The 27,298-nt window shown below is 34.2% G+C and overlaps 1 protein-coding gene across 6 annotated transcripts in view; it reads right to left on the bottom strand.

The window, feature by feature from the left end:
* LOC111594697 (neuronal acetylcholine receptor subunit alpha-7) overlaps positions 1-27,298 on the bottom strand; it is a 103,826-nt gene that overhangs the window by 24,968 nt on the left and 51,560 nt on the right. For 3 of the 6 annotated variants that reach the window (XM_030223262.1, XM_030223258.1, XM_030223259.1), the window contains exons 2-4: positions 13,810-13,949; positions 12,971-13,015; positions 1,755-1,864 (exon numbers count right to left, since the gene is read on the bottom strand). In XM_030223262.1, coding sequence (XP_030079122.1) covers positions 1,755-1,864; positions 12,971-13,015; positions 13,810-13,949 — 295 coding nt within the window. Of the gene's footprint in view, positions 1-1,754; positions 1,865-5,656; positions 5,702-12,970; positions 13,016-13,809; positions 13,950-27,298 lie in introns of all 6 variants that reach the window. The other 3 variants (XM_030223257.1, XM_030223260.1, XM_030223261.1) reach the window with 1 other exon arrangement.

Here is a 27,298-nt window from a genome sequence, read left to right as displayed (position 1 = left end):
CAAAGTGAGGCCCACATCAACGGCAAGCTGACAATGTACAGTCCCACTAGAACACCACTGCGTGTAAACTACTCTTATTTGAAGTAAACAACGATTTTTTCTTGTTTTGACTTAAACAAAAAATAAAACTATTGTTTTTAGGCTTAGTCGATTGTTTCACATAGAAAACATTAAAGGCAAATTAAAACATTTTTGTTGGGATAACATTGAAACACAAATAGAAAAAAAAACACAAATAGTTTAGATATCAACTTTGCCTTTCATAATAGACATAAACACAAACAATAGCGAGTGGGATTATGATACGTTTATAATAAGAGGTCAGGTATTGTATATATATATTAAATATATTAAAATATATAGCTTGCATTTATATTTGTATAGAGCATATAATGACGCTTAGAGCAAACAAAAAACGTTAACTAGAAATAATATTCAACTACAATTACGAAAACAAAATCATACAGAGCATTAAACATTGGGCATTTCATTTTGCTGGAGCATTGGAAATTTATTCAGCATTGATTTATCGTTTCTTTTCGATACTTGATTTGTGTACACAAATACAGTTCTTATACTCGTTAAGCAAGTATTAAGAGAGTATATTGGCTTTCTGTTGTTACTCGAGCAAGTATATAGACCTTTATTTGATTAAGGGATACGACCTTTTCTATATGGCTACAAGGACCATTTCGTTCTGAGCGTCATTTCATTTGAATACTTTATCAACAAAAACCGACTTTGGCCGTTGAATTTCGAAATCGAAAATACAAGTTCATCTATGGTTGACTCTAACGAGTATTATGCAGTCGGTTGCACTGTCGGCATCTTCATTAATAATTCTTTTTTTTATTTATTTATTTTTTTTAATTTATACTATAAATAATACATTGTTCTGTTTGAATAACGAGCGCATGAAGCGAGACGCAGTTAAATTTCAAATGTGGTTTTTAAACAAAGCAATGCTTTAAGACAATATATATATATATATAAATTTGTTTATTATATTACACACACTGTTTCAAATGTATTTTATCGGACTTTTAGCTTTAGTCAGCGCGCACGCTTCTTTAAGATCTAGAAAACTAGCCTCAAGTGTCATATATTTAATAAAGCAAATAGATTCAAAATGAAATGTATTGCATTTTCATTGAATTATATTATCATCAAGTTTATTAATTTGACTATTGAATGCGTTTCTTTTACTTCCATTACTCCATTTAGGAAAGGTATAATCCTACAAAAACTTAAAATGAATTATTACATAATTTATAGCTGAACAATCTATAGTTTATAGACTACCATTAGAGCTAACTATAATATATAAAAAAGCAACTCAACGAATATTTTCATTTTATCAACCAAAGTGCACAAACCAACTACATAAAAATGTATATTGTATAATTTAATTTATAACATAAATTTTGAATGCTAGAGCCAAAATATTTAATCACTATAAAGTTTTGAAAGATTTATAACTATCAGCTGGCTGGGGCTTGATTAAGACTGTTATAGACACTTACCATTGCATATATAATATATGGCACATATATAAAATAGGTTTTAATTGTGAGATATTTGGGTGTTGGTATATCGTTTTCTTGTTCTATACCTAAAGAACTTTTAAATTGTATGTTACTAAATACACTGCGCATAATCAAAATGTAATTTTGATTTCTAATCGTTTATTGTTTTATCCATCGTTATATTGAGTTAGTTAGTCCGAAATTGGGACTGTGCTTGGACCCACTTACCTATTGTACATTAGCACATCGGGCTTCCACAGTTTGTTGGGCGTAATTCGCAGATCTTTGACTCCTCCATATTCCGTTTCGTTCCAGCGTAAATTGTAGTCGTTCCATTCCTATTTGTTATACAGTCAAAATATTTTAGTACCGATCAAATATTTTCAGTTCGTTAAAGACTATTCATAATTGAAACAATAAATATAACTATAAATGAAATAATAAAGCAACATGATGTGAGACAAGAGGCACACAGAACTAATCTATATAGTGGAAATAGAATAAATATACATGCATACAGTAAAACTAATTCACGCTCAACGCATGCACAAAACAGTCACATAATGCATAACAATGCTATGTTAAAGCCATGTGATATATAAGATGACAAGTTAACACATGCTTAGCTTATGAAAAAAAGAATAAGATTTGAGTAAAGTTTTAGCAGTTGGCATGACAAATATATATTCACAAAGACGCACACAAGGATACACACACACATACACTTGATCTGTTCTTATAATGCTCTGCTTAGAGTTAGTATGAAAGATATAGAAGAGCAGAAAGAAATTCAGTAAGACAGACAGTAGGAAGTTATTCATGAATATGCTAAATCTGATAAATAAAAACTAAAATACTATTTCATGAAAATTTTATAAATACTATATGTTATAGTTGCCTTAGGCAATATCTATTTGTTGTATTTTCTATATATATTCACAAGATAATTTAATCCGACTAAGCTTTTTGTACACTTTTCAGCATGTAGACAATATTTTATATGGTTTTTACAAATATTTTTCTTTGTACTCTGAACAGCTTCTTTTTCTTTGCTTTCAACTCTTATACCTTATAGTTTCCATATAATTTATGTCTCAAAATTGTCAATCTTTCCGGCACCAAGGGTATATGGTTTGCGTTATATAAGTCCTTGCCTGCTGCTATTGTCATTTGAACGCGACTGTTTGATCCTGCAACATGCCGTGGCCAACTGTTCTGACTTGTGTCGCGCTATCTTTTGCCCTCAGGACGAGTACCAGGAGGCGGCACAGGACTAGGCAGTGCTTTGTGTCATTTTGCGGTTGACTGTTCACAGTTGTTGCTGCTTGTTGCTCTGTTGCTGCCACGCGCACACAAGCAACCAAACAACTTGCAACTCGCGCTTGTGCTTTACAGCCTCGCCCACAAGTGGTTCTTGTCATAAAAGCGGCAAAGTTGTTCCTCTAGTTTTCCTCTTCGTTATTATAGTTGTTGTTGCTGCTGTGCTTTATAATTTACACACACACGCACATTGAGAGCGAGATACACCCATTTGTGGCATTTTTAGAGCAAGCAATTGTCTCTGCTGGCTTCTGCTGCAGCAAATCCCTTTTTAAATCACAAAAAATTTAATTACATGCCATGACATTGCAGTACATTATATATGTGTATAGATATATAGAGAACAGATATACATATATATGCATATGACTCTTATAAAGCGTGAAGCGACGTCTGCTTGGCTTTAAAAACTTTCTACTTTACTGCTGTTATTGTGTGCGGTTTTATGACAGCTGTAAAAACAGATGACGGTACACACTAACCACATGCAACAGAAATATGACCAATTTTTCCAACAAACGCCTTCCTGCCGTTCCTCATCTAGGAGCTGTCATCCATTTGGACCGCGTATTACGCAGTTTTGTGGCATAGTCGGGTGAGATTTTTCTGCGTTTCACAATAGCAATTAGTCTCGGGTAATACTACCACACTCTAAAATATATATTGCAGGGCATCCTGTTTTTAAATCCATTAAGAGCTCAGCCTCTAAATTGTTTTAATTTCTGATATTTTCTTAGTTTGGAAGAGCAAATTTCAGCTGAGTTTCATTTTGGTTTGCTTCACCGCTTACACAGTTTCTTTTGGCTCATTCTAGATACCCTCTAGGTGCTGACTTTTGACTCAATCAAAGGTTTTCCATATATATTTTCCATTTCTTGTTTCCTCCATATTTCAACTCCACCTGATGTACATAACATTTTGTTGTCTTTAATAGCGTATTAATTATTTAATCAAATATCATTTTATGCTCTACTTTCCATTGATTCACAGCACTTATGAGTCTTAAACGTATGTATAATTTACGCTGTCTGACACTTCTAGTTTTTAAACTCTATTCAAACATGTAGTCTTATAACATCCCAGAGCTGTTGGTAAATCCATCACAGCTCTACTCCATGGCTCTGCCTCGCCTGCTGTCCTATCAGCCCGACAATTACTAAACGAGTGGAAAGCACTTTATAGGGTCGATCCATTTGAATCATGTAGATTCGTTGGTTGTCGTTCGGTGTCGAGCATTCAAATTACAACTGTTGCTGCGAATTGTCAAACATTTTGAGGACATTTCAAAATGTCAGTTAATAAATGACGCATAAGCCATCAATCAAATTGAAAATTGGCAGCAACAACAACAACATCGACAACAATGGCAACAAAGCGTTGCACGTATCACATTGTAAGTGTTATGTTTTTTATTTTGGCCCTGGATAAAACCAAAAATTACAAATTACAGGACACATACAACATGCACACGAGAATCGCAGAGAGAGGCGCTGCGTTAAATAAATAATTTAATTAATTTCACAAATTGACAGGGCTTTTGATGAGCGTTTCAACTAGCCCAATTCTGCATATAAAGCAAAGACAAAAAATTATATGAAACACACTCGCACACCCACATACCCACATAGCCGCAGACACACGAGTCCTATGCATAATAAAAAAGACGTTAATAAAAAAATTTGTGTTTTAAGACATGCGATTTGTAGTTTAATTTGTAGACTTATCGAACAATGTAATTTATGTGAGAAATTTTTGCATTTAATCCATGCAATAGTTTTTGTTGTTCACTTTGGTTGATGTTATTGTTGTTTAGAGTGTTTTGTATGCTGTTAAGTGTTTGTTTTTTAGTTGCTCTCAATAATAAATGCCAAATGAAAAATAAAATATATACACTATAAATTGTATACTGCGCTAAAACTAAAATCTCAGAGTATTTTAAAGCATTTAAAATCTACTTAAAAATGTTTTTGAAAACTAAATAGTAGAAGAATAAAATAGGAAATCAAACTGCATTATGCTTTAGCTAGTTAAAGAGTTTAAAATATGTTCGATTCTTCTTCTTTTTTAGTAGTTTATGTGTAATAATGTAGATGTATATTTAATAAAGCGCATTGATTTAAGTGTTTATGTAATTAAATTCAATTGTATTTAAGTCATAAGGTTTAAATAATTTATCACACACGAACTAAGCCACACAGTCAAGCTAAAAAGTTGGCTTCGATATGGATATGTATATATGTATTTATATATATATATATATATATACATATATATTTATATTTATATATATTTATTTATATATATATATATATATATATTTTGTTTTTTTTATATATATAAATATGTATATATAGAGAGGTATAGACAGAGATATTATAGCGAAAAGTGTGAAGTTGGGATCTATAGAGAGCTATAGAGAGCTTTAGAATACATAAAATGGATAGTTTTCGGAAGCAGAGAATTGCTGGAAACTGAAACTTTATATAGAAGTTTGGGTCCATAAACATTGAGTGCTATTTAGTACAACTCTTAGCATAGGGTATGGCCGTGTGTGTGTATAAATTATGAAGCAGGCAAAAGAAACATTTCATTAGCTATGCCTAGCAGCCGAGATTGACTACATTTGATGATCTCTCAAATATTTACAACACTATTTAGTTATTTATCTTAAAAGCTGCTCAGCATAGCTAACAAAATGCTTTTTTGTACTATTTATGATATGGTATTTAAGCAGATGATTTATTTATTATAAAATACAATATTCATGATTTTTATGTTTAATTCAGTTTTGAGTTTAAGTTGAAACTTACCAACGAAAGCCAAAGATTCGTTATAAGTAGCTGATTTTTCTCGTCCTACAAACGCATTTGTTTTGTTTTGTTTTGTTTTTTTTTTTTATAAAATTTATTTACATCAACGCAAAAAAGAAATTAATAAAAAACAAAACAAAAAAATATACCAAAGGAGAGAAAATAAAAGTTAATCAAAGGCATAAAGTTAAAAAGAGCAGAGCATGATAATAGAAAGTTTATATATATATATATATTTTTTTGTTTTATGAGTTTTAAAAGACATTTTGTTTGTTTTTATTTTATATTTTATGTTTTTTTTTTTTGTTTATTTTTGTCAGACTTGAGTTTTTTATCAAATTTTTAAAAGCCACGCTTTTTCACGATTTGGTTTTAATGTGCGTTTTGTGAAATTATGTGCAGCGAAAGTTAAGTATAATCAAATTTAGATTTAGCTTTGAATTCAATTGAGTTTCATCTGTTTTCCTTTAGAAATTGAATAACGAGTCATGTAATTAGCCTGACGCAGGCACAAAGACCTAATCAAATAGCACAAAATGCATGGAAAAGCTATCAAAACTTTGTTGGCTTACACAAAGCAGGACTTGTCCATGTCCTTGGGCACTGTTCGCTGCCCAATTTCGAGCTGCTGGTTTGGCAAGGAGTAAGCAGTCAGCCGTCAGCTGAGTCCTTTTGTGTGTTCATTGTGAAGGAATATTTTGCTTTGCCATTTGATCAGATGTGGGCATGTGTCTATGCAATAAAAACTTTGAACTAGCCATTGTAGATATCAAAACCCATTTATCTTTATACAAATTTTAATTAAAGATATTTCATGCTGGCCTATTGTCAGTCAAAAGTAGATAGACAGTCTGTCAAATGTCTGTGTCAGTGTGTGCTTACTAAAATTTAATGTGTAATTCAAACTGCTTCACTTTTGATGCAGAAGAAGCTCAAAAGTTCAGCTCCTGCCTTTTTGCCTTGCTCCACTCATTGCCTTTTTCATTTGCCTGACATCTGCATATGAAAGCCTCAGCGCTGAGGTGACTTCTGTCATTAATAACTTGCCAGTGTAAACGAAAAACAAAAAATGAAAAAGAGGGAAACAAAAATGGTAAAACAACAACAACAGCAGCTACATTTTGGCCCAGTTAGTGCCTGACAGCAGCTGCAATAACGACTTGAGCCATTAAAAGATACAAACTGTAGAGGTAAAGAGGGGGCGCTCTCTCTCTCTCTGAAGAGAGGGAAGATGAAGTTGGGCTTTTCCCAACCTGGCAGGATGTTTGTAATGATATGCAGGGTGGTTCCACTCACTTTTTAGGGGTAAGGGTGCCACTTAACGTTTTTGGTAAGCCAATATGCGCAGCACTTCCTTTCGACATCAGCAAATGCCATAACGTCTATATATGCATGCGCCTGTGATATGTGTTATGCGATATTTGCTTTTGACACCTTATAAAAATGGTGGTTTTGTGCAAATTTCATGTTTATGACAGGCAGTTTGCTAAGCGCACTTCCCCACCAAAACACACAGACGTGGCACGTTTTGCAACGTGTGTGGAAAATGTCGAAGAAGCCAACATCGACGCATACTAATATTATGATATATATTTATATATTTTAATACCTTAAGAAGGTATAGCACATTGCAATTGATGAGTAATACCTCGAAATAGAGGTTTCTATCTGAATTCTAGTTTTTGTATTTCGATATAAATTGCAACATGGAAACTAGCAGATTTAAAAATGGAAACTAGCAGATAATTGTAATTCGAGTCACAAATTATATTTTTAAATATAATGCGTTTCATATATTTATAGATATATATAATATTAAAATGTATTATATATATACTTATTTATATATAATATTGTAGACCTAGCGTATTCAGCTGTCGGCATTTCAACTACAACGCTTTTGTGTGCCACAATTTTGTCAAGTTGAAGACATCATTTGCAACAAATGACATTTGCATTAAATGCTCGCACTTCTCTCTTTATGTATTTACCCTGAATATATATACTCTACACAACTTACATATATACATATATATATAGGATACATACGCTTACATCTTGTATATAATGTAAGCTTTAGTGAAAGTTGTCGTAGAGTTTAATATCGCTGCTCGTCGAGCACGTTGTCATTGCCTGCATAAGCTTATAGATTTATTTTGCATTAACGTGCCAAATTGTTTTTAAATGAGTTTCTAATGAGCCAACAATTGCCCCAGCATCCAGATCCAACTGGATATATATATATATGTATAGTCGACATTTTTTATGATAAATGTTGCCAGAAAACTTGCTTCTGAATGGGGTTTACTACATGTCTACCTACATATGTCTGGTTTGTGTACGAACTGAAAATGTTCAAGGGCAAAGTTTGTTAGCCTTGGCAGCTGCTATCCCGTTGTACCCTATTGTCACCTATAGCCACCCACTGCTGTTGTTAATGTCACAACAAATAAGTGTGTGATAAGTACGCACAGTTTTGCTGTGCGCCAAATTGTTGCAGGTTGTGTGGCAAACGTTCATAAAATTGGAATTAGGCCGACGGCTTGCTGTAATGAGCTAAATGAATGAAAAAGTAATACCCATTATATATAATGTATGTCCGAAACATATGTGGGAAAGGTAGAACTTAAAATAAATATAAAAAATACAATAACATTTAAAAATGAAATTTAAAAATTGGAGAGATATATAATTGTCTTAGAACCAAGATTAAAAATAATATATAACAAAAACTTGCTATCTGCGAAATATTTATAATAAAAAGGATTTAAGAAATAAAAACTCTTCAAAGTAGAAAATGAATAAATTCCAACTTTTCAAGAAAAAATAAACAAAATATACCATTTTAAAAAGAGCTTAGAATGGAGGAAACAAAAAATAATATTTTAAAAATTATAAGCTGGATAAATTAATAAATATATTTATGAATTTTAATATACCAACAATATATTTTTAAAATTTTTAAACTAATACATGATATTGAAAGTATTCAAACAAAGCAACAGAAAAGTTTTAAAATAGCAACAATTTTTGAGAACTAGAAACATATATTAATAAAGGCTTATAATACAATTTTGAAATCAGAAAAGTAGAAAATAGAAAGGAAAGTAAAACATTTCCCTGGCTTATCGAATACATAGTTTCCTCTGCTCTTTGTTTTTGCAGATTTCCGCCTTGAGCTTTTGACATTGGTTGCAAAGCTAACTAGCTGCTATTAGCAGCTTAAGCACCTTTCGAGTGCATGGTGCACTTGAGGGTTGCTCATGCCTCGAATACTCTTTAGACATTTCCTTTTGACACATTTCTATGGCCAGTCATTTGGTGGGCTTTTGTGTGGCAACTTATTGAGCACGAGTGAGCGAGTAAACGATAGGAGTGAACGAGAGAGAGCAAGAGCGAGAGAGAGACAGAGAATCTTGTTAGTGCTCCTGGTTTTAGCCGAAAAATGCTAATGACTTTATTTCTTAAATTTTGATGGTGCTTGCGATGTGCCTGTTGGCTTGTCGGCCACACACAATGTGCATTTTAATGGCGTGCCAAAGAGGTGGCCCCTGACACTTGAGAGTTCAAGACCGCCTCACGTACGCCTCGGAACGTACGGGTGTAATTTTGCCAACGACACTTTGCCATATGCTCCTGGTCTCTGGTTGCATCTGATGGACGGATAGACGGACCAACTGACATGCCTGGGCCATTGATGCTGGGCCATCAGCATCAGCATCATCATCATCATCGTCATCATCGTCATCATCATCATCATCAACATCAACCAACAAGATAGAAAAAAAAGGAGATCAAGTAAAAACCTTGGCATGCACTGAGCACGTTGCGTGACCATGGACACTTGTAATGCTTTTTTCTACTTTCTTCTTGATTTTTTCTCAATGGTATGTAAAATTAAACATATGTGGGTTCAGCGAACGCAGCGCGTGGTCAACTTGTAATGGAATTGGTTAGAGCTCAAATCGATTTCGGCCTGGATAATGAATGGAAAGTGTGATTTTCTTCTTACACTATTCATTAATATTTTTACTAATATTACTAATATTAATATTAATTTTTTTACTAAAAAGTTTTTTTTCATGTATTTGTGTCAAATGTTAATGTATTAGAAAGCTATTGCCTAAAAGCTCACAATTCAATAGGTCAAAATCACATTTAGCTTTAAGTTTTTATAGTAATTGTTGTGCATTTGCTCGTCTCGTTTTTTTTCAGTGTAGGAAAGATGAGTTTGGTGAGCCCTATATACGAGCAGCAGCACATGTGTGTTTAGGTGAGGGCAAGCTATTAATTATTTGTAAGCTAATTAGCGTAATTGACAACGCGGCCAGGGTGAAAGCTGAAAATGTCAGGGCTAAAAATTCATAAAGCTGCAGTTGGGATAAATAATTAATGGTGTTTTGAAATGAACAAAACGCGCGTTGCGGTTTTTCTATCAATGCATCAATCGCAATTTAGTGCATAAATCAAATGTACGGTTATCTAAATTGCAAATGCTTACGCGTGAAATAAATAAATTACTTTAACTGCAATAATTAGATTTTCTCGCTGCGCACATTAAAGCCAAATCGTTAAAGAAACAGGTTTTTTAAGTTTTATTAAGATTTGTGTAAACATAATGTTTTTGAATATAAGAGAGTACTCCTAGTTTAGCTGTTTAGTTAAATCTTAGTTTAGTTTAGTTTAGATTTTATTTTTAAGCAACATGCATGACTTCTTCTTATATTGATTCTTTTAAACATTTTCTTTTTGTATTTTATTCAGTTGTTTGGAAACGTTTTATGACATGTACCCGGCAATAATTTAAATTGTTCAAACATAATCTGTAACTGATACTTTCACATATGCATTCGAAGTATCTGATTTGATTAGTAAATACATACATACACACACATACGCACGCAGACACACATTCACAAAAATAAGGGATTTTCTAAATTAACACGAGGTTTTGCAATAGTATTTATGGTAATTAATTTGAAATTAAATGCGTATTTAATGTAAAGCTTTAGTCTGTCCCGAATGCGCTTAACACAAGTTGTTTGTCTGACTTCCAAGCAATCGGCTAGTATAGATGTCTAATCCTTCAATTATCCTGTTTGTACATTATTTGTGTGCAATTAACTCGAGAGTGAGGCATTAACTGAGATGCTAAACATCACATTTACTTGGTTTAATTAATTAATTATTTCAGAAATCAACAATTCTGTAACAAATTATATCAATTAATTATTTTGGAGAGCCCTAATGGCTGGAAACTGGGCATTACTATTTCGTAATCAGAATCTTCCTTTTCGTTTTAAATTGCATAATTTTACAGCCATTGAAAGAGACGTGCCAAAATAGGAACGATAATTTATGGGCCAATTTTTTGTTAAGTTCAAAATATCTTAAGCCTGTTCAGACCTGTATCTTTCATATATTAATAATTTTCGTTATCAAAATATTAAAATTTAATAGCTGTTCAAAACATTTATTTCGGATTAATGCATATTGAAATATACTAAGTTATTAATTAATATTAATAAATATTATTATTATTAAATGCGTCATTATAGACATTCATCCTGCTCTATATATAATTAAAAATGCACTTTAAATTCGAGTACGCCTTAATGTAAAAATATTACAAAATATATATTATAATTGATTTTTTTGTGGATCCATAAATATTTTTAACCCTTTTGCCATAGACTAACAACACTTTAAGCACATTGCATTGCATATAAATATATACATAAATATATATATATATATATATATATATATATATATATATATATATATATATATATATATATATATATTTATATATATATTGATATAATTTTTGAATTCAAACTGTCATTTAATTAAATTCAATTTTTCATGTGTTAATTTAATTTGTGTGAGAAAACATGTGGCACAACAACCCAAAAACAAACCCAAATGGCAAACAATATCGCGTAGGATAAAACATTTATTAAATGAAAAAAGAAATAATGTATAGGTAGATACATTTATAAAAAACCATATATATATTTATATGTAAATCACACAAAGACAACGTCAATAAAAAAGGCCTAGACACGCTGCTAAATTGGTTTAATATTAATAAATGTTGTTTGATTTTTTAGTTTAGATTTTTTTTGTTTGCTTGGTGCATTTGCAACAATGTTGCTGGTTTCATTTAAAGCACTTTTTTAGATCTTTGTCAGGTTTTTTCGTATATTTTGTAACAATTATTTAGGTTGCAGTTTCTAAATACGGCAAAAAATATAGATATTCAAATATCAGCTTAGCAAAAATTGAAAATTATTTCTTGCTGTCATAAATCTCTCAGCAAAAACGGGCTATTAATTTTTATTGAAAAGGGTTATATATTTTTTATTTGATCAATCGCACCCAGCTTCAGGTGATGCCACAAACAGAGCGTAAAAATTGTTACTGCATCAATTTTTTTTATGTTCGAAGAAATACCCTGCAAGTAGGAAGCAGTAGGATACTTGTTGCGAAATATTTGTATGTCGATTGATTGAGTTAGTTTCTATTGCAAGATTAGAGTTGAAGCTGCTTGGAAAATCGAATATTTCCCCTAATGTGAAAGCTCGAACTGAAAGTAAGTAATTATTAGGGACTATTTTTGAAGTTATTTCCTGCTTAGTTACAGTTTGACATGGCCATGTCGCTATCTACAGGGTATATGCTGGTAGAATAAACGTTCTCGCACACCTTTTCACTTGATTTATTTGTTTGTGCTTATGAGTTTAGAGCTCTCTGGCAATTTATGCCAATTTAACAAGGCCTGTGCTACAAGCATAGGCAGTGAGACCCTGCCGGAAAAACGTATGACTCAAATATTGTTCAGGCTGAAGCTAAGTGAAGGCTAACAGAGTTTAAGCTTTAAGATAAGTGCTTGTTTGTTACAAATTTATGTATTTAGTTTTTGTTTTTTTTTTAGCTTTGCTTATTTTATCATTTGCTTTTAATTAAAGTGACTGCAGTTTTTGCACTAACAACAATATATATTTATAATTGAACGGTGTATTACAGCAAATAAAGTTCAGTTGATTTTAAATATAATATTTGTATATAGTTTTTTCCACACACATATCGAGACAACACATATTTGATAAAAGACGATTTCGAAATAGAACGAAAATGTATTTAAAATAAAATATGCTTGTGTTTACTGTTAGCTAAAAAGTTAGTCGCTCATTGTTGATCGTAAATTATAAATCAAAGCAAATCAAACAGTAAACAGTGTACGAAAGTAAGACCCTAGACAGACAAACAGGTGCTAGACATATTTGACGGCTGGTACATGTCACTTACCAAATTTAACCACGCATTTGTGGTCAGAATCTGATTCTTTTCATCCTATAAGAAACGCAAGAACTCGTCAATATAACTGATATTAAGAGATGTAACTATTTTTTTGTAGAGAGAACTGAGAAACCGCCGCGACGGGTACAAATTGCATTTTTCGAAGGTGTGAAAATAATTTATATGCTAAGGTAAGGTTTCATCAAATATCATAGAAAACCATGTATTTTATAAAGGAGACCCTTTTATTAAAAATATAAAATTATTGAAAAAATTGAAAGAAAAAAAATTTTTTTATTTGTAATGGTTTGCTATAGATCTTTGATAAATGAAAATACAAAATAAATTTTTCAACAAAGTTTTTGAAAGAAAAAAGTTGTATATATATTTTATTGTTTATATTATTAAACTGAAAGTATCTGTATTACATAATATATAATATATATATTGTTCGTTTCTAATTTTATTTTTTTTGTTTCATAATCGCTGAATGGTTCGGTTTCTGATTTAATATATTGACATTTTTCTGCCCTACTGTTATAAAATGCTATAAAAAATTTGCGAGAGCTCCGAGCGGCGGGTACATGTCACTTACCACAATGACCACAAATGTCTGTGGTTAGCAACTGATTTTTTGTTCGTTACGTAAGACCTGTATATATATGTTTATCTTTTCTATACCAATAACCGTCGCGACGGCCACACTTGATAAAAAATACTTAATTTTTTTCCCATTTCGATTGTAGTGTTTCTTTTTTTTATAATTGTTTAAGTTGATTATGGTTATATAAGAATTACGACACGTAGTCTTCATGTTTGCTCTAGCTCTTTAGAATTTTGACACTTACCACATCGATAATTTGCTGTAGAGTAAGTCCAAATTTAACCTCCAGGGGCTCCGATTCGTTGGCAACGGGTCGCTCCAGTGTGTTGTAGGTGGAGAGCAGGTGATTGAGTAAGCGCTTCTCGTGTGGTCCCTGACAGCTTTCTGCAATACGTAAGGCAAAAACATTTGAAGTCAATTAGCTGCCAAAGGCCTCAAAAACTCGAAGCACTGATTTATGTTTATGGCACATTTCACAAAATTTAGCTAATGAACGATCTCGCATTGACAGCAGCACGCGCTATGGCAGCTCATTAGTAAGTAATTAAAAATCTTTCAGCATATTCAGTTTTTGGCAGCCACTTAATTTCAACCAAAATTGTTGCCCCTGTTAGCAGAGTGTCAAACTTGGTGTCTGAATTGGTGCATAAATGAGAACTCATCCATCATTGTGTTTGCATTGCGAGACAGACAATTATAACACGCATATAGACTTTATAATTTGTTCAAATCTAGCTGAGTGCAATATGAATAATAAATAAATCAAATTTTCAGCATGTGGTTTTTCTATCTTTACCTTTACTTTGCCAAACAATTATAACAAGTGCTTCAATTAATTTGAAACTTGAGATGCGAATTTATCTTTTGTAAACATATTTTATTCGAATTGTCTTTTATAATATATATTATAATATATTTTTATCTTTGCTTCTGCTACGCGTCACCTTTGCAATACCTCTTATCGACTCCCTGTATTTATTTGTCTTTGTCGGTTTCTTTCTCTCCCTCTCTCAATGTATATACTTATGAGCATTAATTAAATTTAAACGTTTTCTTGTTTTCCATTTAAATCAATTTTAATTTTTACTGTCTCTTTTTGTCTATCTCTTGCTCTCCATTTTTTTCTCATAACATATATACATATAATTCTAATCAAACTTCCCTTCATTTATTCTCTCTCCTTCTATTTAAGACAACTTTTAAATTGATAAAATTAATTTATTAAATGAATGAAAATGAAGGAAATTTGTGAATGTTCCTTTTACATTTAAGCATTTCATACACACATACACGTATATATATTTAGTTATATATCTGCGTATTCTTTTAAGCCCACTATTTTCGCCGCATGTCAAAGTAATCCAACAAAAAATATTACGTATACGCCACATTTGCAACATATCTTTACGCATTGCCACTGCTGTTGCAGGCAATTGGCCTACAAAAATACATTGTGCATCACAATTGTAATTAACAATTTACAGACACACACAGGGAGAGAGCAAAAGATGCACGTCAACTTTTGTACAGGGGCAACCCGTCGAGTATTTGGTCTTGTCAGCAAATTTTTGTATTTTTCGTCTTTTTTTGTCATGCTGTTGTTGTCATTTGCAGCAAGGTTAAAAAACTCATAAATTTTTGAACTAGAAGGACAGAGAGACAGAAGTACCTGGGGTTGCAACTGAGAGGTTTCCTACTCGTAAAACCACTCAGAATAACAGGTGCAAAATGGGAAATCACAGCGCAAAATGTCAAAAAGCGTAACAAAACAAAGTAAACGAATACATGAGACTCTAAGAGAAGAGACCAAAAGAAGTTAAATAGTTTTAAATCATGCAAAAGGACCGAAACACACACACTCACGCAGGCGGGTCATTGCGGGTGTCTGTGTGTGAACAAATGTCAACTGCAATGCGAGGACAACTGCAGAACTAGGAGAAGTTTGTTCAAGTTGTCGCTCAAGGCCAAACAACCAGACGTAACTGGGTCAGAAGGCGGCATGCAATGCAAATAACTCGAGTGTTAGATGCAATACCCACGATATATATGTATATATATACATATATATTGTGATTGACTGATTGAGGACCAACATACTACCTCAAATGTTATAGCATTTGTATTGTGCATTGTATTGTGACTTGGAAGAAACCGGATATTAAGAGAACAATTTTTGAAAAGCCCTTATATCTCTTATGAAAAGTTATTTGAAATATTTTTTATACATTTCATGTACATTTTAAAATTATTAAACAAATACATAAGAAAATGATTGGAAGTAGATAGTTTGCTAAATGAAGAAGACTTCGCTAATTTTGCTTGCTAAGGGAAACATTACATGGCTTTTTGTTCATATGGATGAAAATTAATTTTTAATTTTCTTGGAGACTTTTCTTCGAGGCTCTATATACATATTTATATAATCATCTAAGTAGAATTGAATGGATATTTCAGAATGTTTTTAGATTATCCATGAGAAAGCGAACTCTGATTTAAGCCCAAAATTGTTTCAATGGACTGCACATGTTAAAAAATAAAATAAAAAATACATTGCCCAAGCAAAGCTGGTTAATATTTACCATTATATATTATTAGTGTCGCACACGCTATGCAAGTTTAAAGCCTGACATGTCCTTGGCATATTGAAATGCGGCTCATGTAATAAACACAGAATCCGTTTACAGTCACCTTGACAAGTATTCGTACGTACGTATGTGGTTGGTGGTCGGTGTCCAAGTGGTTTGCTCAGCCATGTTAAATTCATGGACTGCATAATTTACGTTTATTAGTATTGCACTGCCTGACAGCTAGCTAATGCATTTATGAATGAGCTCTGCCGCCTTGGTTGAGCTGCTCCTCGGTGGCTGCTCGCTGCCTGGGCCACAGTTTGTTCAGGCCTGGTCAATATTTACAGTCGAGACGCAGCGGAGCAGTTGCCAGGTGGCAGGCAGTCAGTCTCCGCCTGTGCCTGTCGGTCCCTTTGTTATACCTCTTTTTATGTGCCTTTGCTCGCATTTCACTTGACAATTTTGCCGTTAGCTGTGGCGCCCTGTCATTTCGCCTAATTGCGTGTAAATAGTTTTCGCAATTGAGTTGTCAATTTTGCCCCCGACCGGTGTTTGGGACTAGATAAACGTGAACAGCAGAGTTAGTCTTTACATTTTCTTCTCACCTTACCGTGGCTCGTAAATTTTTCCTAGTTTTTGCGCTCAACTCAAATATTTGTCGTGGCCGTTTTTACGGGCTGTTGTAAAACACACTTTCCACTGGGCCACAAAAACAGACAAGAGCCAATGGGAGCCCAACCAGAAAGTGCGCTACTTAATGATGCTTTATGAGAGCCAGCTACTTTAGAGTATAAATTAATATGTGAAGATATGGTCTGTAAAGACGCTGAAGCACTTCATGAATCTTAAATGTTGTACTTGTGGTTCTTAGAGTATCTTCGCGCCTTAGTGCAATTAGACACTGAAAGAAAAACTTAGGATGGTAAATTCTGATTTCCATTAATATATATGACACAAAGTCTGCGAATCTACTATGTTGAACAATCAGTTCATTCATCTCATCTTAAACATGAAGTGTTGTATCTCAAACATCTATTTAAAATATGGCTTAATCAGTTTGCATGAAAATGAAGGAACTTTACAAGGAAATAAAATATTTTTTTCTTTGCACAGTCTTTAAGGCTTGACAAACGAAATAAATATTATTATCGACATCAAGGAATCAGGTTAACATATTTAAAGTCTAAAGGTTTATTTTAAAAAGCGTTTTTATACCCTGATCCCATTGAAAATGGGAAATCAGGGTATAATGGTTTTGTGCAAATGTATGTAACAGGCAGAAATAGGCGTGGCAGACCCCATAAAGTATATATATTCTTGATCAGGACGACAAGCCGAGTCGATTGAGCCCTGTCCGTCTGTCTGTCTGTCCGCCTGTCCGTCTGTCCGTATATGTGAACGCGTGGATCTCAGCATCTATAAGAGCTAGAGAGTTTGTTTCAAATATTCGATAACTATTCGCATTTATTGTTATCGAATAAAAATATGATTGAAATGCAGTTAATAAATTACGTCTTAAGAGCTAGAGCCTTTGTAATTAGTTTTATGTATATTTTATACAATTTTGATTTTTGTTGGATTTTAGATACTGGCTCCAAATTTCCCCAAATTCTTAAAATTTAAGTTTAGTTGGCACTAGGGCCATTATGTGAAATCGTTTACATCGCAACCAAGCCAGTATGATATGTAGATCATATGCAGAAAATTTCATTAAAATTCATTAAGTAAAACAGAAGTTATTAAACAAAACGTTTGGCCAATTTGCAAAAGCACATGTCAGCAGCGCCACGCGCACTCATTATACCCTGATCCCATTAAAAATGGGAAATCAGGGTATAATGGTTTTGTGCAAATGTATGTAACAGGCAGAAGGAGGCGTGGCAGACCCCATAAAGTATATATATTCTTGATCAGGACGACAAGCCGAGTCGATTGAGCCCTGTCCGTCTGTCTGTCCGTCCGTCTGTCCGTCTGTCCGTCTGTCCGTCTGTCCGTATGTGTGAACGCGTGGATCTCAGCATCTATAAGAGCTAGAGACTTGAAATTTTTTTTGTAGGTCCGTGTATAGCACGCGCAGGTCAAGTTTGTTTCAAATATTCGATAACTATTCGCATTTAATTGTTATCGAATAAAAACATTATTGAAATGCAGTAAATAAATTATATCTCGAAAGTCTTAAGAGCTAGAGCCTCCAAATTTTGTATTTAGTCTTATGTATATTTTATGCAATTTTGATTTTTGTTGGATTTTGGATACCGGCTCCAAATTCCCCCAAATTCTTAGAATTTAAGTTTAGTTGGAGCTAGGGCCATTATGTGAAGGCGTTTGCATCTCAACCAAGCCAATAGGATATGTAGATCATATGCTGAAAGTTTCATTAAAATCCATTAAGTAAAACAGAAGTTATTAAACAAAACGTTTGGCCAATTTGCAAAAGCACATGTCAGCAGCGCCACGCGCACGCATTTTTCCTATGCGTGTGCACACATACATTCAAATGCGTGCATTCTTTTCTATTCCAAGAATTGAAATTGCGATTGAATTGTGCTGAATTATTAGCTGCTACTTATGTTCAAATTTGCAACAACTCGCGAAAGAAGGGCAGTGGCTGCGTTGGTATAGGCGCCGCTCGTATGCAGCTTGGTCCGGGTTCGAGACCAGAGGAGATGAAATGTTTTTTATTGTTTTATTTTTTTTTTTTAGTTATGAAGTGGCGGTGTTGGTAGAGTTTGTGCACGTTGCGCAAATAATCCGGGTTCGAATCCTGGTCTCGCAATGTCGATTTTTATTTGTTTTCTTTTTTTTTTAATTCTCGATACAAACTACGGAAAATATTACAAAACTCAAAGGACTAGGATCAGGGTATCTCCTAGTCGGGCACCCCGAGTAGAGCTTTCTTACTTGTTTTTCCTATGCGTGTGCACACATACATTCAAATGCGTGTATTCTTTTCTATTCCAAGAATTGAAATTGCGCTTGAATTGTGCTGAATTATTAGCTGCTACTTATATTCAGTGGCTGCGTTGGTAAAGGCAGCGCTCGTATGCAGCTATGTCCGGGGTTCGATACCGGTGGAGATGAAAGATTTTTTATTGTTTATTTATTTTTTTTTTTTAATTATGAATTGGCGGTGTTGGTATAGTTTGTGCACATTACACAAATAATCCGGGTTCGAAACCTGGTCTCGCAATGTCGTTTTTTATTTGTTATCTTTTTTTTTTTGAATACTCGATACAAACTACGGAAAATATTAAAAAACTCAGAGGACTGGGATCAGGGTATCTCCTAGTCGGGCACCCCGACTAGAGCTTTCTTACTTGTTAATTTTCTTAATTTGCTTATGAAAAACATTTTCATATCTTGCATAGCAATCAGCTCCACTTAAATTCTCACTCCTTTTATAGTTTTTGCTTAAAGTTGCTGACCCAAGTTTATTCCAAAAGGAGTTATCAGCATTTGTTTTCGACTTCTGTGGACAATTGTATGCATGGCCTAAACCCTACATAAAACCCCTTGCAGGCCAGGTTGCTTTGAGCAATTCTTGGCTCATGTATTACAAGTGTTGGTAATGCACTCCAGCGGGTGAGAAAGAGAGCGAATTGTTGTTATTGCTTGGCTTAATGATATGCAAATACATGCAGACAATGGCAAAGACAACAAACGCGACTCAAAAAGCAGCGACAGCAACAACAATTAGGCTTTGTTAATTGACTGTTAGTCTTTGTTGTTGCTTTTGTTGTTTTGTGTCGCTGTTAACATTTAATTAAATGCCTTTTGCTGCGTAAAGCGCGACATGCGCGAAGCAATTACGTGCCATTTTCACTTTTCTAAACGAATTTTTCACAAATTTCTACTAGACTCAGTCACTCTCTTTTTCTCCTCTCTCTTTTCGCTCTGTGTCCTGTCTCTTACATTCATATTATTGTTTAATTGCAATTAGCGCATAGAAGGCAGTTCACAAAATGATTATGACGGGCCGCCCGTGCGTCGTCGTCTCATGCATAATGCAAAGCACATGCCACGCCCCTCTATACACAACACCTACCAACACACACATACGCACACCTCACACATTGCAATTAAGTTGCAAATGCCTAGCGCCCATTGTCCTTGTTGCTGTTGTTGTTGCTGTTGCTGTCGAAGCCAAAGCGTGTTGAAAATATCTCCTTGAAGTGTGCTTTCGCCACTTGAGAGCGTCGGGTGTTCAGGTGAAGCCCCACGTCTCCTCTAGCCCTGTAGCCCTGTAGCCCTATAGCCCTGTCTAACCCTAGTTCCCCTATACCTTCTGCAGGATCCTTCAGCAACTTCGTTGCGCAGCTTGAGTCTAAGTGCTTCCCGCCTTGAGAGTGTGTTAGATTATTGGATACCCTGTACTTAGTTAAAATTAAAAAGGAGAATTTTCTTTGTATAGCTCAGTCCAATTCAATTCTCATTATGAAATATAGTCTTTTAGCAAAAAGAAAGAAAGCATTTGGATTTCATATCGTACTTTATATTACGGATTCTATCTATAAAATCTGAAAACGGAATAGAGACTTTCAAATTTATTTAAACAAGATATATAAGTTTTCGATATCCTTCCATAACGCACACAAGTGATATATGGATTGTCTAGCCTGTCTTCATTAAGCCCAAAACACTATATAATAATACTCGTATTGTCATATTTTAGGACTCGTAAATTATGAATGAATTGAAATATAATTTCGTGTAGTGCTAAGCTGGCTTAAGTAGAAAAAGCTTTCATTGAGTTAATCTACAAAGCAAATTACACTTCACAGGATATCTTCAAGGATACTCCAGTCAATCAGAGCTCTACCTCTCACATTCTCACTTTCGCGCTCTTTTGTTATCTGTATGTGTTTTCTCGCATGCTTAAGTAGTAAGTTTAATAAATTGCATTGCTGAGGTGCAAGCGAGAGGAACACCCAAACGTTTGTCGGGGCTCCGAGAGGAGCTCTGCTAATAGGTAGCTTAAAACTTCATAACTTATAAGTAACATTCAGCTGATTTTAGCATTTGTAATTTGCAAATGAAAATCTGCTTCTGCTTTTCGCTTAAATAGTTTTATTCAACCCCGGAGCGAGTTTTCTCAATGTCGAAAAAGTTTGCTGCGTATTTCAATAGAAAACTTGGTGTGAAAATTATGCTGAGAGCATAATAAAAACTTCAATTTTTGAATCTTAATATGGAGATTTGATTGCACCTAATTAAAAGCTGAATATTTGTTTAATTTATAAACTAGTTGCGAGCTGGGCGATGATTGTAGGATAAAACTACAGAAAAAGTTAAGTTAAATTTATAAAATCTTAATAATAATAAATAGCTAAACAAATTTACAAATTTTATTTTTATCGATTTTTTTAATTAAATAAATATTTCTGTTTTTATTCATTTCAATTAAATGTGTTTGTAATATCGAATCGAAAAAGTTTAACAACGAATTTGATTTAGTTTTTGCTTTAAAGATTTGTATCCAAATGTTTTCTTCCTTTAATGTTTTAAAACGTGTGTGATTAAAAAAATCAATGATTTGAATTACATGATTTGTGCTATGCTAATCAAGTCACTTAAGGTTGGTCTACATGGCAGTCGGCATAACATATGCCTTAAAGTAGTTATGGTTAGTAGAAAAGTATATTTGTTACTCTCAGTTGAAATATATCCGAAAACATTCCGATTCTGAACTGGAGAACTGGTGGAAATCCCTCTGGTATTGAGATGTCTGTCTCATATGTTAATTTGAACAATTTTGTAAATAAGCAAAACAATAAATGAAAGTAATTCAATTTTCTATTCCTACTTGTGCAGTCGTTTGCATAATAAGCCTCAGCCATGCCTAAACTTTAGTTCGTAGGTCAGTTTCATCAGCTCCCTGCTCTGATCCGTGACCTTCTATTTATATTCTAAGTGGGCTAGCCACTTAAGAGCTATAAACAATCAGCGCCCACTCGCAGCAAATTTCATTACGAGCTTAACTACACATATGCATAATATGATGACGACGACGCGAACGACTTTTAGTCCCGCATGCCCATTGCCATTTCTCAATTCTCATTTGGGGCAAAGAGTTTTATAGGGTTTTCGAATTTTTTCGAGAATTCAAGTCGAGTCCTGCGACCTGCTCATATTAAATGCATATCGTAATGCGAATGTGTAAATTTTGTGTGTGAGTGCGTGTGTGTTAGACAGGCAGCAAAAAAGGCAGCTCTCTCGTATTTTCTACAACAACTCTTAGTTATAAGTGGGCGGGGCGGCAGTGGCTGTTGAAGTGGGCGCTTGGGGGCGGTCATGAGTTTGTGTCACGTTCCCGACTTCATTTCAAATTCATGCATAATAAGCAGCCAAGTACATACGCACACATGCGCACACACACATACACTCACACACACACACAACCAAAAGCCTGTGCAACATGAGAGCTGCGCTCTTCGCGTTCGCTCGACTGTTGCCTGCATAAACAAGCACCCAATGCCGGAGCTAATTTTATTAAAAAGCAACACCAACGCTTGTCCCTCTGTCCCTTGCCCCAGCACACTGTGCATCCAGCAGGGAATCAAAATTGATAAATTCAATGGGGCCTCCAAAATGCAATAAAGATTGACTGATTAATACAATCACAACATTTACATATCCACATATCAGCAAAGTGCCAGTAAATGCATTCGATAAACCGGAAACATACCTGTTGAACGTGTCAATCAATCAATCAGTTGTTGATGTACTAGGAAATTGTGAAGTCGTTTAACTACATATATTTTTTAATGTCTATTTACAACCAAATTCCACTTAGACCTGTAGGAATACTTTAACCATAAATTACTTACAGAGATACTTGAAAATTTAATTCGGCAAAACACGATTTATTGTAATTGTATTTAGTGTTGACTAACTAATCTTTTTTATTTACATACGGCTAAAAATTAATTAAAAAGTTCAAAATAGGTTTTCGATAAATTAGTTTCATGTTGCAATTTAATTTAGCTAACAACAAAAATTTGAACTAGTCAGGAATATTTCGGATTACTTAAAATGAGAAATATAATTTGACATATCATTAGCATTTATGCGTTAAAAATTCTTTTCAAGTTAATTGATTAAGATTTGAAAGAAAATATATACAATGTGTACATTACATCATATTTGGTTTATTTTCGATATTGTCTATTTAGTTGACTATTTTGCTTGTTTCTCATGTTGTCGCGCAGTGTAGTTGAGCAACTGATGGAGTGGCCTACTGTTGTCGGCACACTGGCTGGTTGGCAGGACATAAAAATGCAGCTTGGCGGCATAAACAAACAGCTTGCCTGGCCCGAGGAGCACAAAACGCTCAGCGCCCCAACTCTCAACACGCACGCACCCGGCCAGGACTATCAGAACGAGTGGGACTAACAGGACGAGTAGGACGACTAGGCCACTACACGAAATTTATGCGGCATGAAGTTAGGCGAAGCGCTAAGCACACAGCTGCGACGCAGCGTAGCGCATTCATGAGCTCATTTTTTATGCTTTTTCATTTTAATTAGATACATACATTTTTTTGGTGGTATCGTTTAGGCAAATTATTGGCGCAGCCCACAAGAATGCGGCACGGCCTGATGCAGGTATAAAATAAACTAGGTAGACAGAAATAAATTCCCTAAATAAAACAAATATTTACACTTATTAGTTTGATTAAAACTCTGCAATATAGACACTCATGGACTTACATTTACGGATTTATATCGTTAAATTGTAATAAATTACCTGCAAGTTTTGGTATGCCCATGTTTAAATTTGGAAAGAAAAATTATTTTCCAAAACGAGTCAAACTTAAGTGCAAACATAGGCAACATAGACACTGAGGCTCATCATTAGATCATTAGGATCAGTATTCACTGACTTAGTGAAGTTTGAGCTAGGTCCTTAGAAACTAGATTAAAAATTACTAAGCGAATCGTGAAACGAATTCAAATGTAAATGTAGAATATTCTAGTCGTGAGTGATCGAGTACGAGAGACCCTAAAAGTTATATTAAAATACCTGCATAACAAACAAAACGTGCCGCACATGAGCCCAAAAATACTGGAAATTCAGGTATATAGGTCTTGGGCTCAGAGTATAAAAAAGACACATTAAGAAATGAATGGTCCTGATCATATCAAAGGGTTCGTTTTAAGTAAAGTAAGTTTGATATAAAGGGCTGTAAAGAAAAGGCCAAATAACAATTTTAGTCCCACATAATTCGAATTTGATTTGAGATGTTTTTTGACTGTTGTTGCATTCTTTTATTTTACAATAATTTTACAGATTTGAATAATTTTACAGATATCTATCTGTCACCCAACAATCCTTTATATCAATTGTGAAATAGGTGCTCTCAATTTGTTTCGCCTTAACCACCTGCAGAACCCACATTATATTCTGGAGGTCCCTTGTCACAGTGCCGTCTAAAACCTTGTTGAATTTCAGCGAGATTTTAAAGTGAGCGCAAAAATGGTGTCCTAGATAAACATACAGACGCACGCGCACTTTAAAATTAATCGCACGATTTATGACGCTCAATCTAACCGCTAATTTATAAGGCTTAAAGCCCAAACAGGGCTCCGGCAACTAGGCTAGGCTAGGCTAGTCGAGGCGGCGCTAGGCATCTGTCTGTCCCCTGTCCCTCGCCTTACTGCGCCTCTGGCGCAAAACGCTTTACGCATTTCAAATGTGTTGTGGCTTACACACGTTGCTTTTGCTCGAAAGAGACAGCAATATATATACATACATATATACATATATATATTGTAAATATATGTGGATGTGTGCTTGTGTTGCGTGTGCGTGCATAGATTTTACTCGTGGTTTTTGCGTTTGTGGCTGAACACTCGCAAATTCAATTTCCACCAATGCCAGCGATTATTTTTCGCTGCGTACAAACCACAATTTTGAATTCTTAAAATGCTTTTAAGCCCTAATCGTGAAGAACGTGTTGAAAAACGCTTTATTTTTACAGTCCATCTAGTTTCATAAGAGAATATTTTAATTGTTCATTATCCAAGATTTAAGTTAAAATGGGCTCCTTGAGAAATGAAAGAGCACTCAACACAAATTTTAGCAATTTTATGACAGAATAAGTGTAGTTATCAGGTTATGTCCACAATCTGCTCAGATTTCATTTCATTGATTAAAACAAGTCATTTCAAATGGATCAATTCTCTTCAAAATATTAATCATTTTTCAGACTTTGAAACTAATAAATATATATATTGTTCCCAAACCTCATGTCCCTACTAATGTTGGATATATATTTAGTGGCAATCTATTGAGGAGGCCAACAATAAAATAATTTGTCATTAAAGTTAACGTCTGAAGAGAAAATCAATAAAAATAAAACAAACTGTAAAGGATACAGTTTGTTGTGGGATCTGTTTTTAAGCAAACATAATTAAATGAGTTATTTTAATATTTTATTTTAATTTTATATGCTTTAATATTTATTTTATTGTATAAAATTCTCCTTGCTTGTCCTCCAAAATATTTTATATGTTTTCCGCGTAGAGAACAATAGTTAAATCATCGCATAAATATATACACTTTTGTAAAGATATATATCAAATAGCTTACTTTTGACAAACAATCATTTGTTTTAATTGTATATGGAATGCATAAACAAACAATCAATAAAACTCATTGAGTCAAAATAAGCTGTCAAAATGCATTTGAATAAAATTTCGCACGTACAGATTTTGAAGTCTCCGTATAGGCAGAATACAAAAAACACTCGTAAATGGTTGAAGTGGCATTAACATTGGGAAACAGCTATCACCCTCTGTAGCTGTCTGCTTTTATATGCCACGCCCATTTTATTCATGAGCAGCAGGCGCTGAAGCATGGCAACATATAAATTTGCCGCATAGTTTTATGGCGCGCCAAAAACTTGAGCAAAGGACAGCGAACCCCCTTCTATCCGAGCCTCAACCAAAAGCCAGACCAGCTACTTATGTGTGTGTGTGGAAGAGTGCTTGAGTATTGGTAACAAAATTAAATGTGTGCTAAGTAACGAGCAGCATGTGGGCGTGTGTGTGAGTGTGTGGGAGGGTGTGCGAGAAGAGGAGTCCCACAACTAGTGGGATGTGCATTTACTACGACAAATTAAAAGCACTTGTGATTTTATTTTATGATATTATTTCTATGCGCAGCGCCAACGAGCAGCAGTGAAAAATTATGCATATGTTAGGAGTCAACGGGCAGGTCTATAAATCGCACCAAAAGCTTTGCTCCTAAGTGGATTGTCCGCATGAAACTTGCCGACAAGGAATGCGAACAATGTCACAAATTGCTTTTGCCATAGCCAAAAGAGCGACTTGTAAAGTACTTTAAAAATTTGAATATCGAAGTAGAGCATAGTTAGAGCAGGGCTATTGCAAATTATACTGTATGTGAAGGGTATTAAATTATTACTAATAAATAATGCTATGAACTTTAGATTTTTCAATTTGTAATTAGAAAAAACAACTGAATCCATTTTTCATATTTAACAAGTAAGAGTACTTTGTTCGACTGATAGATAACCTGCACCCCGGCGTAGCGGTAATCATTATACGTTTCCTTAATACATACATTACCAACAATACATACGCATACGCACGCATACATAAGCCCGCGCTATACGGAATTACTATGGGAACTTAATTGCTGAACAACTGTTCGACTTGATAGACTTTCTTGATCAAAATTTCAGAGCGTGATTATGACATTCATACAAGAGTCTCTAGTCCCTATTCAAAATCGGTATATTTATTACAAGAACTAACCCTAGTATTTTGCACTTAAAAACGAAGTCAAAAGGTCGCAACAAATGATAAGCTCACGCTGCGTATGATATACACGAGTATATATTACAAATTTCAAGTCTCTTGCTCCTTTGAGACGGATGGACAACGTGCAAAAGCGACTCAGCCCGTATTACTGATCGAGGATATATATTTTATTTGGAGTGGCACGCCTCCTTCTGCCTCTTCCATTCAGATTAACATTAACCATTATACGCTGACATCTCGTAGTATTCAAATACAAAGAAATACTGCAAAATCTTTGTTGCCTGAATTCTATGACTGAGACTTCGTTGATGCTTGACGGAAGTCAAATACAGTTTTAATTTAATGTCTGCAAAACATATAAATGTTGTTAGCTTCCACA

Source organism: Drosophila hydei, unplaced genomic scaffold (assembly GCF_003285905.1).
Source record: "Drosophila hydei strain 15085-1641.00,03,60 unplaced genomic scaffold, DhydRS2 tig00000149-arrow-pilon, whole genome shotgun sequence".
Taxonomy (NCBI): Eukaryota; Metazoa; Arthropoda; class Insecta; order Diptera; family Drosophilidae; genus Drosophila; species Drosophila hydei.
This window is presented reverse-complemented; position numbering and strand designations above follow the sequence as displayed.